This window comes from Lupinus angustifolius, chromosome LG01 (genome assembly GCF_001865875.1).
Source record: "Lupinus angustifolius cultivar Tanjil chromosome LG01, LupAngTanjil_v1.0, whole genome shotgun sequence".
Lineage (NCBI taxonomy): Eukaryota > Viridiplantae > Streptophyta > Magnoliopsida > Fabales > Fabaceae > Lupinus > Lupinus angustifolius.
The window spans coordinates 4,452,633-4,470,688 of NC_032009.1; the positions used below are offsets into that span (position 1 = coordinate 4,452,633).

The window sequence follows — 18,056 nt, forward strand, 5'->3', positions numbered from 1 at the left end:
CATGCATAAGCCTTTTGATTGGTTTATCATAACATTAATGATATACATATGTATGTTTTTGTTATGTGCATCATAAGGTAACCTATTTAATCTAAGTGATGTTGCCTTGGGTTATCTTTATGTAGAATCACATGAAAACAATGTGATCTGATAAGTATACAGAAGATTTATATATGTATATATATCTTCTTGTATAGAATCCTCTCAAGTTTAAGTATATAATTGTATTGAGCTTTTAGAAGAGAAGCTACCTCAATCCTCATAAGATGCATCTCTCTATTTTTTATAATGTAACCATATTCAAGATATTAATCATCTTACAATGAACATATTGTCTTAAATTTATATTATCAGTTGTGCATCCTTCAAAATTTTGAACATGATGTAATCCAATTTAGAACATTTTGTTTCAGTAGAGTTGTGCATCCTTGAATTTACATTTTCTTTTTTGTACCATTTATGTTTTGGTGTAGTCATGGACCATAATGAACTTGTCATTTTACCCATGAAAATATTGATAGCATTGTTTCATCTCCATTGTGGAGGATGGATCTAAAAAGTAGAAATGGTTGCAATATGGTGTAGGATAGTGAAAAAACAATCTTAGCTAATATTGATACAAATATATATGGTTCTTGTATAATCTTAATCTAATGGTTTTCAATTACTAATTAACTGTATAAATGATGCATCTGCATACTAAATTTATAGCTCAGACAATCTTTCATTTTATAAATCATTCATTCATTATTGTATTGTTAATCTCGTATATTTTCCATGGGACCACATATCTCAAAACTCCTTCAAGGTGATGCTGAAGTGATCAAGTGGGCAAGACTAGAAGTTCCATGTGATTATGCGTGAAATTTTTACTATAGAAATATTAATGCATTTTTTAACCAAATTTGGAATGTTTCAACAATTGGTTTGAATGATACATATTATGTGAACTTATTCATGCTTATGTATTTGGAATTATTTTAAGATGAAGGTGATGATAATTTGAGATATTGGGTCCAATTTCATAGTATTAATGCTTATATAATATAATGATTGTTAGAGAGGATTAGGAGAGGAATATATGTGAAAATAACTTAATAAATAATTAGCCACGGTTAAACTGTGGTTAAAGTAATGGTATAAACTAGCCACGGGTGTGGTTCACATTAGCCACGGTTGAACCGTGGTTAAGGAAATGTTACCACACTTCTCATAGATGTAGCTATATCATACATTGACTGTGGCTAAATTTTTGCAACGCCACTTATTGCTAGGGTCGAGGAAACCGTGGCTGGTGTATTTTGCCACGGTTTTTTGGTAAAATAGCCACGGTTATAACCGTGGCTAACAAGATATTTTTTTGTAGTGTATAGAGGTCACGCTAATAATTCCATCTGTTGCCATGCATCTCTTCTATCATAAAGAGAACTATTAGTGAGACGAACTTTATTTTGTCTTACTTTATTTTACTCCTATTAATATTTTATATTACATTTTACATTATATCTATATCATCTATCTAAAAATTAAATATATCGTTACTGTTAATAATAAATTTTATATTTTGTATCGAAATGTTAATCATTTTGGATGTATAATGAATATACCTAAATAAGTAGCAATTAAAAGAATGTTAACGGTGAAAGTGTATATGGTCTCTAAGAAAGGTCAACAAATTCCAATATTCTTCTAAATAATAAGGTCCAAATTTTAAAGGGACGCCAAATGAAACTTAAATAAGAATGAACTAGAAAGAATAGATATCATATGTACACTCTTTTGAATAACAAGAGTAATATGCAAATCTTAATATTTTATAGAAAGAGAATGGAATGTAAGTGTTAGCTGCCAGGAACAGGTCTTCAACATGAAGACAAGATCAACTCTGCCGAGGGAACAACAATCTCTTAACGGAGACTATGTTTGATATATTGTCTCGGACCAATGATAATATGTCATGTCGATTAAAATTTTAAATTTTTATATCACCTAGGTTTTTCTACTCCTCTCCTCAAGTGCCTCAACACTGATAGGGCACAATATGTCCATAGAGAAGTCCATGAGGGAAGCTGTGGACACTACCGCGGTGCAGCTTCCCTAGCAAAGAAGGTCTTACAATCCGGGTATTTCTGGCCAATCATGGAGAAAGATGCATTTGATCTAACCAAGAAATGCATGTGGTGTCAATTGTTCTCCGACTTCCATAAGGCCCCGCTAGAAGAGCTAACTAACACCTTAGTCCCCTGGTCATTCTGTAGGTGGGGCATGGATATTCTAGAGTCTTTTCCTCAAGCGGTCGACTAGTTAAAGTTCTTGATAGTCGTTGTGGATAGAAGCTCAAGCCTAGTAAACCATCATATATACCAACATCCAAAAGCTCACTTGGAGGAATATCATTACCTGTTTCGGCATTCCGGCTACCATAGTAATGGATAATGCTACCTAATTTTCTAACCGAAAATTTCAAGAACTATTGTCTAGTCTGCACATCAAATGACACTTCACGTCTGTCGAGCACCCTTAGACAAACAGGCAGGCTAAGGCAGCCAACAAGGTCATTTCGAGAGGAATCAAGAAAAGGCTTGATGCAACCAAGGGAAATTGGCCCGACCAACTTCATCATGTGCTATGGGCTTATCGAACAAATCCATATACCACAACTGGTAAGTCACCTTTTAACCTTAAATATGACACTGAGGCCATGATCCCGGTGGAAATAAGAGAATCCACATGGAGAAAGTTGCACTTTAACAAAGAGGCCAATCCAACCTTAATGAGGCACAACCTAGATTGGATTGAGGAAAAGAATCACTAAGCCCGAATCAGGGAAGTGGTCGTCAAGAGGAGGAAAACAGACAAATATAAATCATTGGTGGTCCCTAGAAACTTCGAAGTTGGGGCTATAGTCCTCCGTAGAGCGGACATTGGTTGGGTCAAGGAGAAACTGGCGCATAGCTGGGAAGGGCCTTACCGGGCGGTAAACAAGACCAGTAAGGGTGCCTATAAGTTGGAAGACCTGGCTGGGGAAGAGATTCCCTGGACATGGAATGCTGAAAACCTTCGAGTTTTTTATGCTTAAAAATGTAATGTCGATCTCTTTCATGGTCGAATAACCCTTTGTAACACAAATACGTATATGATAACGAGGTATTATTCATTTCATGTCTTTATCATATGAATCCGACCCAATATTAATACTCCTCAAAGTGTGGACCATGTCCCCCTTTGAGAGTGGTTTAATAAATCACCTAAGGCACGAACCTTGTCTCCCTTGATCGGTGGTCCAATAACAATACCCCTCAAGGTGCAGACCATGTCCCCCTTTGACGGTGATTTAATAAATCACTCAAGGCGCAGATCTTGTCCCCCTTGACTGATGGTCCAATATCAACAACCCTTAAGGTATGGACAATGTCTCCCTTTGACAGCGGTCTAATAAATCACCCAAGGCGCGAACCTTGTCTTTCTTGACCGGTGGTCCAATATCAATACCCCTCAATGGCGTGGTCCATGTCCCCTTTGACGGTGGTCTAATAAATCACCCAAGTCGCAAACCTTGTCCCCCTTGACTGATGGTCTAACATCAAGACCCCTCAAAGGTGTGGTCCATGTCCCTCTTTGACGGCAATCTAATCCGATCACACAAGGCATGACCCAAATCCCCCTCGGTCGGTTTCATGTTCAAGATATTCAACCTGCCTCGGCTCAGGTTTAAAGTGACCAAATAACTAAGTCCAAGCATGGGTAATCCAATTGCAGTTTCTATTCAGATTCTGAGCCTACTATCAACCAAGTAAACATTGGGCAAGTTTGCAACTTCAAATGTCTCTATGGTTCACCTGAGCAAGACCCATCATTCCAGTTGTTCCTGTCATTATGCTTCAAAATTCAAGTCATGCCAAGTTCCTTCTGGTCGTGCTTATCTTATGTAGATTCTAGTTTAAATTAGTGTTAAAGTGGCAAGTCACATAAGACCAGCTCTGGCCAATATTGTGCTCTTTTTCAAATTATGGTTAGAAGGTTAATGTCAGTCACGGTGTTCTTAGTTATTTAAGTTACTTCCATCCAAATAGTTCAACTGATTCAGGTCCAAGTTAAAGTGTTCAAGCTATCACTAATGCCGATCAAGGCTATCTTGTTTAAAATTCAAGGAAAGATTCGAGTCAGTTGTTGCTGCTATCTCCGATCAAGTTTATGTTGTTTATGTTTGGATCATGTGGGCTATTCCTAGCTAAGGTTACCTCATCCATATTTAGGTTCAGTTACTACCGACTCTGACTTAACAAATAGCATAAAGAAAAAAGATGGACAATTGAATAAAAACACTTCATTAAAATAACAATCGATTACAAAACCTTGCATAAAATAAACCTGTCTTATACTACCCCCTCCTACCTGGAACCGATAGCTTAATAGTGTCGCCTGGTTCCTCTAACACTAATTCCCTATCATTGAAGAGGGCTTGGATGTTCATCCAGGAGAAATCCTCATTAGGGTGTACCAGGCGGACTTGGTTCACAACATTGTCACAAGACAGTTGAGTAGCTTCATTCGCCAAGTCGGCCATCTCTTCCAGTTCAACAGTCTGATCAGCCTTCTATTGGGAAAGGACAACATTTTCCCCTTCGAGCATCCCTGCCCGAGTCTGCGATACAGTCAGCTCCCCAGCTACGTGGTCGGGTTTCGCTTGGGCAGCCTGCCCCCTCTCTTCCGATTGCTCCAACTTTGCCCTTAGACACTAATCTCCAGTTCCGCCTCCTCAAACCGAGTGGCTATCTCAGTCATCTTTTCATGGTTCTCCATGGTCTCCCAATGGGCACATTCTTGTCGGTGAGACATCAATGACAAATGCTCACTAGCTGCCAGGGCCTGAGCTTCTGCCTTCTTCAGCTCCGCAACATGAGCCTCTTTTAAATTCTATAAATCAATAGAATGCTACTCTTGAAGAGTGGTCATAAGGTTGCTCTCTACTCGGCTAAGGAGGAGCCCCTCCTCTTCGAAGTATTTTTCCATTACATCTGAGAGGAAAGAAAAAAATTACATCTACTTTAGCAAGCTGGGCAGAGAGATCCCGTCCATAACCTCTCTTATGGAAGGACTTAAGAGGTTATGCTCCAATACCACAAGAGCCCAGAAGGTCAGAAGAATCCGGCTAGCTCGGGTAGCCGACTCTCTTCCCTTCGTAGTGGACTTCTACCCACCAGGCCTAACTATCTGCAGGTCGGTATCAATAGGGTCTTCCTGCTTTGGAGGAGGGTCAGACGCAAATCTCCATATCAGGTCGACCATTGATTGGGTTGGTGGGAGAATGGGAACGGGCCCAACACCTTCACTTGTCGTCTGCTAGGTAGAAGGGGAATTTGATCCTTCACTAGAAGTTGAAGGAGCCCTTGAAGGAGAGGAGGTTTGAGCACGCTTGCTAGATGATGCCCCATCTTGTCCCCTCCCGAGTGTCTTGGCCAGCAGGCAGGTCCTATCGAGATTATTGCTCATCTCGGCTAAAAAACAAAACAACGAGATTAGTATATGGCAGATAACACCCAAGCATACGTAGACAACTCATCTAACCTACCTATGCACTGATCCAAGACTGCGTCCCTCTTCTGTAGGGACGAGCAAGGCATAGTCGCACCTTCTGTCAGCCAATGTAATATCCATTTGGCTGTCTCCATTTCCCGACCAGTCAAACTTCCATTACTGGTCAAAAACCTCTTCACGGGTGGAACTCCCTGTTCCAAGCAAAGGGGAACCTCATCCTTCCATCCGATCTATAGGCCCATGGGTGACTGGTCACCCCTACAATCTCCACCCAGTAAAAATCTGTCTTCTAGTTCTTCAGTGACAGGTCAAAAGGGGTGAACAAGGCTTGCTTGTTCCTTGACTTAAGGCACACCCACCTGTGGCGACCCGGTATCTCTTCATCCGAGTTGTTGTGGGTAACCCGGAATATCCGGAAAAAAGATTAACTGAGCAAGGATATTCGTTGACCCTACACTAGATGGCAAATGTTCGGATAAAGCCTCAAGCATTTCGATGGAACTAGGAAGGAGCGACCTGAAGATGATCCAGAATGGCCACACTCTAGTCGTCAAGAGGAATAAGTAATCCGAGCTTTACTGAATAGATGTCGTATAATTAGAAGGCATAATCAGTCCCAACCTTAACCTAGAGATCTTGGCAGACCCTCTCATCGGCCTGAGGAGACTTCAGGACAACAATGTTCGCCGAACTCTCCAATATGTTCACTTTAGGCTGATCCTCGACCAAGAAATAACTACTCAGTCCTAATATCTCTTGGTCCACCCACCAATGCTGACTTTACGGCCTGTCCAAGCCAGGGGGAATGACCAATAAATCAGCTTTTGTTGTGTGTGTTCTCGCCATGAAGAACCCGTGACCAAATGAAACATCAGATCCTGAACTAGAGTCATTACTCACAACCGGCAAGTGCGTCCCGAGTGTGGTTGCTTGGTCAATCAGCATTTCCCCCATCTTGTCATTGGCTCTCTCTGACCGGCCACCGAGATTTGGATAAGGAGATCATCGACCTCCTCTCAAAGGTCGACCTCACGCGTCGGCATTGTCGGGAAGGGATAGTGAAGATAGGTGGAGGCTTGGACAAAACTTCCATGCTACTTGAGCTATGCTCATGCTCGGCAGAGGAAGACATTATCATGAGTAAGAGTAAGAAAAAGAAAGAGAAATTACCTAGTAAGTACATTGAGGAAGATTGAGATGAATAATTGGTCGGCTCGATAGCAAGTTATGTAGCAAGAGTTTTCAAACGAAGAAATAAGCAAACGTATAATGACTGAAGGAAGGACCCTCCGTATTTATAGGGAGAGTCTAAGATTCATCCAACGATGGACAAGGGGACCCACGTGGAGGAGCTTGAGAACATTTGGAAAAATGGCCCAGTTCGAAATGCATCCTACCCGTTCAAAAAACACTCAAGTACAATCCAACCGCGACCCAAGAACCAAGACGAAAGCCGACAAGAAATGATCTGACGAGCCACGTCAATTACTCTATGCTACAAAATGATATGATAACCAAGAACAATGACGAGCAACCACGTGTCACACAGCCTAGAAGGCCATCAACAACCTACTAACATGCCTATGATAATTCCAGATATTATGATACAATCATCACTACTTGTTTCTACATAAGGGTGGAAGCTTCTAGAAAGTGTGCATCAATATTTTATCACTCCTCCTTGAGGCACAATTTTGTAACTCCTAGCATCAATCGTAGTTGCTCGAACTTTGGCCTTGGTAATGTCTTAGTGAATATGTCAGCAATTTGATCTTCGGTCTTGCAATACTCGAGCTTTATTTCTTTATTCTCACTTGCTTATCTGACAACATGATATTTAATTGCGATATGTTTTGTCCTGTTGTGATGGACTGGATTCTTTGCTATCGCTATCGCTGATTTGTTGTCACAATGGATTGTCATAGGCTCTGTATCTTGATCTCCCATATCAATGAGTATTCGTCTAAGCCATATAACTTGGTTAGTCGTCTCTGCAGCTGCTACGTACTCAGCTTCTGCTGTTGATTATGCAATGGTTGCTTGCTTCTTTGACGCCCAAGATAATCCTCCTGATCCAAGTGAGAAGGCATAGCCTGATGTGCTCTTCATATCATCCACCGAACCTGCCCAATCACTATCAGTGTAGACGTGCAATGTTGAGTTGGTGTTGGTCTTATACCATATACCGAATTCTTTTGTTCCTTGTAAGTATCTAAGAATTCTTTTTCCAACTCCATAGTGGATTTGACTTGGGCTTTGCATGAATCTTGATAGAAAACTTGTAGCATACATGATATCTAGTTGAGTGGCAGTGAGATATAGAAGACTCCCGATTAAACTCCTGTAGAGAGATGCATCTGCCTATGGAGATCCATCGTCTTTTTTGTAGCTTCTCATTAGTCACGAGCGGAGTAGCAACTGGTTTGCATTCACACATCTTGAACTTATTTAGTAGTTCTTCTATGCATTTCTTCTATGAGATGAATATACCTTATTTTCTTTGATTTACCTCAATGCCAAGGAAGTAGTGCATTAAGCTTAGGTCTGTCATCTCAAATGTCTTCACCATGTCTTCTTTAAACTCTATTATCATCTTTATATTGTTTTCAGTATATATAAGATCATCTACGTACAAAGAAACTATTAAAGTATCATATTGACCTTGAGACTTAATGTATAGTGTAGGCTCACTCTTACTCCTCCTAAATCCTTTATCGACGAAGTACTGGTCAATTCTACTATGCCATGCTCGAGGAGCTTGCTTCATGCCATATAGAGCCTTCTTCAATCGTAGCACTTTATTTTCGTTGCCCTTGCTCATGAACCCTTCTGGCTGCTCCACATAGATATCTTCTTGAAGTACTCCATCTTCTTTCTGCTGCAAGAGCTATTAGAGCTCTTATAGTATCTAGATGAGCAACTGGAGCAAATGTCTCATTATAGTCGATTTCTGGTTGTTGAGAGTAGCCTTTGGCTACTAATCTCGCCTTGTGCTTCTGTATAGTGCCATCAAGATTGAGCTTTGTTTTATAGACCCATTTTACTCCAATGATATCTTTATCTTTTGGACAATCTACTAGCTCCCACGTGTTGTTTTTCTCAATCATCTTTATCTCTTCTTCCATTGTCTTGACCCATACTTCTTGCCTTAATGCTTCTTCCAAGCTTCCAGGTTTAACTATGGCCAAGTTGCATGTCTCATATATATCTACCAAAGATCTTACTCGTCTCGGAGAAGATTCTGGTGAAGATTGTTCATGTGGGAGTGTAGTTGGCATACCTGGATCTTCTGTTGCTTCTTCTACTTCCCCAGTTACTTGTGGTTGTTGTGTTGGTATGGAGATGTTGTGTCTCTCAATCTTGCCTTCATTACAGTTCCAAGCGGCGGTTTCATCAACTTCAACATCTCGACTGATGATAAGTTTCTTCGTTTCTAGATTGTATATGCGATAGCCTTTTGACTGTGTGCTATATCCCAAGAAGATGCCTCTTATCGTCTTGTCTTCTAGTTTGTGTCTCTTTTCTTTTGGGACATGTATATAACAGATAGATCCAAAGACTCTTAGATGTTTAGCTGATGGCTTTCTACCGCTCCAAGCTTCTATAGGAGTTTTACCTTCGATTGTCTTTGTTGGTATAGGAGTTTTACCTTAGACAACTGTGTAAACTGCTTCAGCCCAAAAGGTGTTTGGCAAAACTTTCTCCTTGAGCATCGATCTAGCCATCTCCATGATCGTGCAGTTTTTCCTTTCAAACACCCCATTTTGTTGTGGAGTGTAAGCAACTGTGAGTTGACGCTCTATGCCTTCATCCTCACAAAATTTATCAAATTCGTGAGAGTTGTACTCTTTGCCACGATCGCTTCTGAGTACTTTTATATGTTTCCCGCTTTGCTTCTCGACAAAGGCCTTGAACTTCTTGAATATTCCAAAGACTTCTGATTTTTCTTTTATAAAATAGACCCATGTCATTCTAGAAAAGTCATCAATGAAGAGGATGAAATACCTGTTATTACAGTCATCAATGAAGAGGATGAAGTACTTGTTATTAGTGAGTGATGGAGTCCTCGTTGGTCCATATATGTCAGTATGGATGAGCTCCAACAAGCGTTTTTCTCTCCAAGCTTTCCCACTTGAAAAAGGTAGTCTATGTTGCTTCCCAAGTAGACATCCTTCACAATCTCCTTTATTCTCTTGGATGCATGGAAGATCCTTCATCATTCTTTTTATGATATAATAGCTTTAAGGTTTGATTATTAAGATGACCAAATCTTCGATGTCATAGCCATGATTCATCAACTTGAACCTTCATAGCGATGTTAGTAGCATATTTCCAAGTTATTGGAAAACTTCTATTTCTTTTCTCCATTTTAACTTGGGCTATTTCAAACTTTCTATTATTGTCATATATATTGCATGTATCTCCCTCAAAGTGGAGAGAGTAACCTTTTTCCATCATTTGGCCAATACTCAAGAGATTTTCTTTAAGGTTAGGAACTAGTAAGACATCTTTGATAAGTCGCGTACCTGATTGTGTCTCCACCATGACAGTGCCTTTGCCTTTAGACTCAACCATGGTGCCTCTATTACCCAATCGAACTTGCACTTTGACAGACTCATCAATGTCTTTGAAAATGCTCCCGTCCTTAGCCATGTGGTAACTACAACCACTATCCAAGTACCAGTTTTCTTCTTTATCACGACTAGAGACTTGGTTGACATAGAATAGTTGTTGGTCATGTTGACATTCTTTAGTGAAATTGGCCTAATGATTATTTTTGTTGTGACAATTTTGCTCTGATCGCCTAAATCTTTTGCAATATTGGCATTGTATCTTTCCTCGATATCGACAATATTTTCTGAATGGTCCGACTTCTTGCATATGCCACATGGAAGCTATTTTGCTTGATTGTTTCTAGAGAAGTCTTTATAAATCTCTTTGTTTATAAAATGTTTCGCACCAATATTATTTCTTTTTTGATATTCTTTATTCTGAAACCTTAGTCTGAGCTTTGATTGAAAGGCATTTTCTAATGAACCTTCATCATTCCTACTCAATCTTTGCTCATAAGCTTCTAGATAGCCCATTAGTTCTGTTACTGATAGAGTAGATAAATCTTTGGTTTCCTCAATCGTAGTAACTATTAAGTCATATTTTTAGGGAATTGAAATCAGAATTTTCTCAACATTTATTTTGTCAAGAATATTTTCCCCATAGGTTTTCATTTGATTGACTATTTCTTTTATTTTAGAATAATAGTCTTTTATGGTCTCATACTCTTTCATCTTAAGTAATTCAAACTCACGCCTAAGAGTTTGAAGTTTAATGGTGCGTACCTTATCACTGCCATGAAACTCCTCCTTTAGTGTATCCCATGCTTCTTTGGCACTTGTAGCTCCCATTATTCTTGGAAAGATAGTCTCCGCCAAGGCTTGTTGTAGAATAAATAACGCTTTTGCATCCTTTTGCACATTCTCTTTCAACTCCTTTTTCTGAGCCACGGTAAGAGTTGAAGTATTCTCTGGAGTAGTGAATCCTTCTTCTACAATATCCCACAAATCTTGACGGAAGAAAGTAGTCATTTTTGTGCTCCAGAAATCATAGTTTTCTCCGGTGAAAATTGGGATAGGAATTGATGATAATTGAATAGTGCTAGTCATAGCTCAAAGTGTATAAAGATGGTTTAGTATGGATAGAGTAATATTCTACGCCCAGTGTATGACCAAACGTAGCTATGATGACACTCATAGTATTTTAGAAATGAAAATTATAGTAGTGAAAATAGAAGTGGAGAAGCTTTGGAGCGACACAACTTAGAATGATTTGCTTCTTATTTTTGATGCCTCACAAATGAAGGGTGAGTGCCTATTTATAGGCTTTCTACAACACTATGAATTTCTATATGGTTCCATAAGTATATAGTATACATTTTTATCAAGATTTCTAGATACTTCTTTATTTATAATACTAAATGTCTATAATAGAATATACTAGAAGCTTAGCATAATTCTAGATATTATAATACAATCATCAGTACTTGTTTTTACACAAGTGTGGAAGCTTCTAGAAAGTGTGCATCAATATTTTATCATAAAGGCTTAAATTATATTATCACTTTTAAAAACTGGTTGTGCCTTCCACTTTTTATTCATTATCTTTTTCTTCACCATTAATACTGTTATTCACGACCTTTGTTGCAACAAATCCATCACTACCATATTTCAGCTTAATTCGTGTACGGAACACATCAGTAATAAGCTTTGCTTTGGTGAGTTAGTCTATCCATTTTTGTTGAGGTTGTAGTGGAGTGGGGAAATTGTTAAGGTTGTTGTAGAAACGGTTGTATATGACAAAGAAATCCAACGAAAATTAGAGGAGATGTTGGAAAGGTTGATGGGTCCTAATATTCCTCTTACCTCCATATATTTGTCTAATCATCCTTTGCCCTCTTCATCTGTTTGGAGGCCGCGGGAGAAGAAGAATATATGGATTCCATCATCGAAGAAGATTATGTGGATTCCGTTAGTGGTGATAGAGGTAGATATGGTGGTGGTGTAGTGGTGGTGAACTTGAAGACGTGGTGGTAAAATAATTATAGAGGGTTACATATTAGGGAGTTTTGATGAGTGGCTTGGAAAAAGTTCTAAAACTGCCATGGATGAAGAGAAACAGTAGAAACATGGTGATGTAGAAAAATAAATAATGAATAAAATTAATAAAAGAAAAGTGGAAGGCACAATGAGTTTTTAAAGGTGAGGCTTTAATTTTATTCCAACTAGGAATCACCTTCTTATTCTCATATAATATTGGTTTCTCACAAGATATATTCCCTATATATATATTGGTCGCTCAAATATAGAAAGTTTATGCCATCTTGATAAGGGATGAACAACCCTTTTGCTTTATCTAATTTTGTCACTCCTCTGCAATAATTTAATTACTCATGTCATGTATTTTTTTAAAAATGCAACACCACATTCTCGTGTAAAAGACGTGGTAAAACTGTTAAAGTACCTATATTTTTTCATGTGCATTGCATGTGAAAGAAGGATACTTAGATGAGAGTAGGGATGAAATTAAATTTGGTTAGTACACTACTCAACTTAGTCGTTTTTACTCGCAATTGGACTTGTCTTTACCCTCAACATGTGTGGATACTTATTGGGTCTACTACCCATAGGTATTTAGGTACCCAACAAGTATAGATGAATTCATACAATATTAAAAAATAATTACAAACAACTTATATGCACATATTTCTTATAATTTTAGCTGATATTTTTGGCAATCAAAAGATGAAAGAATACTAATAAAAATTAAAATATATAATTCAAACACATTTACATAACTATAATGTGTCAATTACACACAAATCATTCTATTGAAACAAAGATAATTCAAAGGGATGTTTGACAAAAGTGAGGAATATCAATAAGATCCCTTCATGAACATCATGTGTTGGACAATTGATTCCTACATAGTATAAATGTTCAATTTAAAAATCGAACAATCAAGAGTATCACAAAGTTCACAGAATCTTAACAAAATTTCTAAAAAGATCAACAATATCATCTACTATTGTATTTGTAATATATACTTCCTATATATATTTAGGGATTTAGGATTTGTGGGTCCAGGCGTCTTATTACCTAATCCTCCTAGTTTAGGATCGAGTCTTAAAATCTCTAGACCCAATTATATATGGTCTAAAATCGCAAAAACGGATGCATTGTGGGTATTACTCACGAGTCTGAATATCCATTACTATCTTTAAATGAGTGAGAGAGTGCAAAGAATATAATTCTTATTTTGTGTTTTTTATATCTTTCATAGTCTCTTGTATTTAAGGTTGATTACATTATGCAAAAGTTAGGTAGATAAAGATTAATTTGTATTGTATGTTTATGCAAAATTGGAGGGTGAACTTGGTACAATGGTAATGTTGTCGTTTAGTGATCATGAGATCATGAGGGTATTATTTGGAAAGTTCTCTCTGTTTATGGGGGTAAGGCTGTGTATATCTACTCTTCTCAAAGCTCACTTAGTGGAAGTCTTATGCATAAGGTCTATTGTTTAGGCAACTGGTGTTATATAAATAAATAGACTCATTCCTTAAGGAGATAAGATCCTTTGTCCTACTTGTTGTCCCTAGATTGAGATACAAGAGTTCTAAAATTGAACATTATAAAATTATTGGTTTGTGATGCTCTCACCTGTCTCAATGATATGTTTTATATACATTAATCTAGATATAAATCTAGGATTAAATCATTATCTTATTGGGATATGAGTCTATTATGTAACATACTTGTCATGTCATCTTATAATGTTATTTAATCATTTGATGTGAATTTCTCCATCAAAACAATTGGGAGTGGATCTTTTGTGGATTGAAAACCATATTTATTTGCTTCTATATATAACTATGCATATAGAACTTGAGGTAACATTTTTTTATGGAGAAGTTCATAAATACAACATGATAACTGTAACTAATATTATATTTTACTGTAGTATATAATTCCTCCCATCATCTTTTCATGACAGGTTCGATTGTTGGAGGTGTTAAAGTCATTGCAACTCCTTGATTTCGTTGCAGGTTTCCTTGCCACCCTGACAAATATCAAGGTTCGTTCCGTTAAAATCTAACCCACTTCAAAATAATAATAACCAAAGTTCAATTTGGTAAACACTTTTGATGTGCTAGAAAGATAATACATTATGTAAAGATTCTCAACAAAATATATATTTGTACTTAAATTAAACCTAGTATTGAAAATGAAAAGGCTGAAATTTAGTCTTTCTCATATTCATGGCATTCTTGAGTTAAAGTAATTTTCACTTATCCAAGTAGTTGACACTTCACATGATAAGAATTAGAACTCTTTTAGCTGCAACATCTGGTCCATTTGAGAGTTTTGTTTTAGATGAGAAGAAAGAGAAATGAAAGACTTTTTTATAGTCATGAAATACATTTGTGAGATAACTTTGAAATTTTTTTTTTCCTTTTTTCCCCTTCAAAACTCAACTTGTAAATGAATCCTAAAGGTAAAGAGAACAAAGTAAAAGAAAACATGGCATATGAAAAGTAGAGTTTTAAGCATAGTTCCCTCTTCTAGCTCATATATTGCATACCATCGGGTTTATCATAAATGATATCCTATAATAATAATAATAATATTAAACTAATGAATTGTAAATCAGAATCAATTCCAGATAACATAGAACTATGGTTTTAAGATAATAAAATAATGTAGATGAAGAAATTCTTGAACGTAGAGAGATAAAGGAAAAAGTGTTGTATACCCATGACCATGTCATATCCACGGTTTTGAAGCTCACGATACTCTTGACACAAAGCACAAGACTCACAGAAGCAGTGAACACACCAATCATCACAAGGGGACTCCTCCAACCTGTACTTATTCCTCATTTTTTGGCGATACAAGCAAGCATACAAGCATGCATGACCAGTGGTAGCGTTAATAACTGCATATATAACAGCACTAGCAGTTCCAGCTGCAAATCTCAATTTAATTAAGACATAATAATAATAGACTCAATAATAATATTGATCATAATTAACAACAGTTTCTTATGATAGAAATTTTATAAGATACAATATTATATTATTGCTTGAGGTTGAGCCTTGGTGGAACAACCTATATATAGGTCAAGAATTTAAATCTCAAGAAAACGATCACTTTGCTTGTGAGATAAGGTTGAATATATTTATCCTCCTTAAATATCACTAGGTATATAGATATAGTGGCCCTCCCTTCTTCGATATTACATCATGTACAAAATATTCTAACTAGGATGATTGACTTAGTAATTTTCATAATTCTGTGGATTTTAAATCAATGATTTTGGAGAACAGGGTGCTCTAATAATTTTGTCACTCTAGAATAAATTTTTTACAAAATATGATTGAAATAGTTATATTCATGATATTCCATTAGAACTTATGAGGTGAATTTAACATTAATCGTGAGTGTTGACTTACACATCGTTCCCTCGTCAATAATCTCTGCTATTTGGCCGAAGGTGACACAGGGACAGCAACAAGTTAAACAACCTGCAACAATAAGAGGTGTTTTGAGTGTCACCAAACCCAAAGATTATAAACTTTAAACAAACAGGTTTTGAAAAGTAAAGGAATTCAGTTTGTTTTTCCAACAATTATAATTAGACTTTAATCATTGAGTGGTTGTGTGTTAATAGTGTAAAAAACTTTAAATTTTACTTTGTCAATTAAAAATGAAGAGAGAAAATAAATGAAACATCAATTATAGGAGGTGATGAAGGTTGAGAATGGCACACAGTTTCTGCCGTCAGCGCAGCAGTCAAATAGGCCAGTTGACCAAGGGAGTAATGCTTGAGGTGCTGCATATTGGGCACCAGCGGCAGGCGTGAAACCAGTGGCTATAGGTCTATTACCATATGGTGGTGGCTGTGCTTCAGAGTATTGTTCATTAGCATATGGTTTTGATGATGGATGCATATTCAAGTTTGTGTTGAGGTTGTAGAAATTGTTATAGATATGTTGGTTAGTTTGGAATTTGGATGTTGTATTTGAGGTTTGTGTGGTTTCTAAATATTTAATAGAATTAGAGAATGGGATTGGAGGATGAGCATATCCGACACACAGATCTTGTTTTGTGATTTAGAGATATATGTTCAAATTATATAAATAACCTCTTTATTTGTAAGAGTATATTTATTTTCTTATTTTCTCCAAACCTCATTATATGAAAGTCTCCTACATTGGGTAATATTTTTAAAAGATGTGATTTATTGGGACAAATATTCCACTGTTGTTAGTCATGATTCTGGAAGATGAAGACAAGGTCAAGTGTGACCGAGGCTTGTCCTTAGCTAGTTGTTTTGCATATGATATCACCCAAATTGATTAATCCAACACGTAACTTGTAGGGTTGTATAACTTGAGCATTTTTCTTCTGTCTCATACTTTTAGTACCTTTCATTTTTTCTATTCCACATATTTGACTCCATAATTTTAGCTTATTTTTTAATGTCAAGCACCTTCAGCCTCAGCAAATTGATCAATTAATTTTTCTTAGAATGACACTACCACCTTATTGTTAAAACGATTTTGCTAATAAAAACCAGTGATTAACAAAACCATTATTTACAAACAATAATTTTAATTTAATGTTAAAAAATGTTGATTTACATATTTTACTAGTATTTGGTATATTAAATAGTTAGTAGTTAGGTCTAAATTGGTTAAGCTTCATTACCCAAAACAATTCCAGAAAATATTTTATTAAGTGTTTTCCTGCCGGTTACAGAAGAGTGAGTCGGGCTGGGGCTTCACTCGGGGTTTTCGATTTGGGATGGATCAGTCTCGGACTGGAGGTCGCCAAGTTGAAGTGCCTAATGAGATGCTTCCTAGGGTGCTCCTCTGTGCTGGATGTGAGTCTGAGTTCTTTGAGTTGAGTCAGACCCTTCCGAGTGAGGTATTTGAAAAGGTACTCTGACGATCAAGTCAATATATGACCATGGAGGGGGAGTCAACAACTCAAAGTATGAGAGAATACAACGCTTAAGAGAGTAGAGAGTAGTGTTAAAGAGTGAGAATGACCAATGCCCTAGTTTATCTTGTTGTGTTGCGTGTGTGTATACTCCCTCTCAGTTTGTCCCAGTCTCTTAGTGTGAGAGGAGGAGTCCCTATTTATAGTGGAGGTGGATGAATGGTTCTCTTTTGGATGTTGTTGGCATGGCCGACCATTTCAGTATCTTGACCTATTCTTGGCATATCAAGGGTTGATTTATTTGTATCGGGTAGTTTGCTGAGGTCATACACTGTGCATAGTTGACTTATAGCTTGTAGTATGTTGTGATAGCCGCAGCGTAGACCTACACTTTCCGTAGAACATAGGTTAGTATGGTCGGGAGCCAGGAATGCTAGTAGACTCAAGTGTTACTGACCAGGAGCTTGGCAAAGTTATGACTAAGCATTAATATTTGGCGTGATATATGTGTGTTGACACCGAGTACTTGTTGGATGTTTACGATGGTTGGTACTCCATAGCTCACACCTAGTCATTATGATTATGCCTCTTATTGGACGTGTGGCTGGCTGGGAACCTCCTTGGATATTGTGCTCGCTTGGGAAGGACATGTGGCTCTTCTTAGTGTATTTTCGTCTCCCGCATTGAATGACTTACCTTATTCCTCACACATAATAAATGGGATGCATTGAATCTCGGGTAGTGATAAGTGCCAAAAATACCTAATTCTCATACACTTTTCTTGGCACTTATCCTACGTAATTTCTGCAAAACCAACTTAATTCAACATTTTTTAGATAAATTACCATAGTTTGATTGTATATTTTGTCCACCTCTTTTCCAAATATTTGTGTGAAGTTTTTTAGGAAAAATCAAAGAGAAGAAAAAATCAGAAAAATAGTCAAGCAATGAGGTGTCCACATAAGCCATTTTTGATGCACACATGGCAAGCTAAGTGCTTGACGATTAGCATGGACCAAA

The 18,056-nt window shown here is 37.3% G+C and overlaps 1 protein-coding gene across 1 annotated transcript; it reads right to left on the minus strand.

Moving 5' to 3' along the window:
- LOC109341726 (protein PLANT CADMIUM RESISTANCE 7-like) lies at nucleotides 13,853-16,042 on the minus strand. The gene is made up of 4 exons (XM_019579967.1): nucleotides 15,862-16,042; nucleotides 15,545-15,616; nucleotides 14,845-15,057; nucleotides 13,853-14,151 (listed from the first exon to the last, which is right to left on the minus strand). The coding sequence occupies exons 1-4, from the start codon at nucleotides 16,040-16,042 to the stop codon at nucleotides 14,069-14,071; spliced, it is 549 nt and encodes a 182-aa protein (XP_019435512.1). The 3' UTR covers nucleotides 13,853-14,068.

Bases quoted from the DNA above. Each gene is read 5' to 3' on its own strand.
- LOC109341726 (XM_019579967.1), bottom strand. From the start codon at position 16,042: ATGCATCCATCATCAAAACCATATGCTAATGAACAATACTCTGAAGCA. The intron at 15,617-15,861 runs GTGTGCCATTCT...TTATTGTTGCAG, and splicing joins CTGCGCTGACGGCAGAAACT to GTTGTTTAACTTGTTGCTGT. The intron at 14,152-14,844 runs GTATACAACACT...GATATTTGTCAG, and splicing joins TGGATATGACATGGTCATGG to GGTGGCAAGGAAACCTGCAA.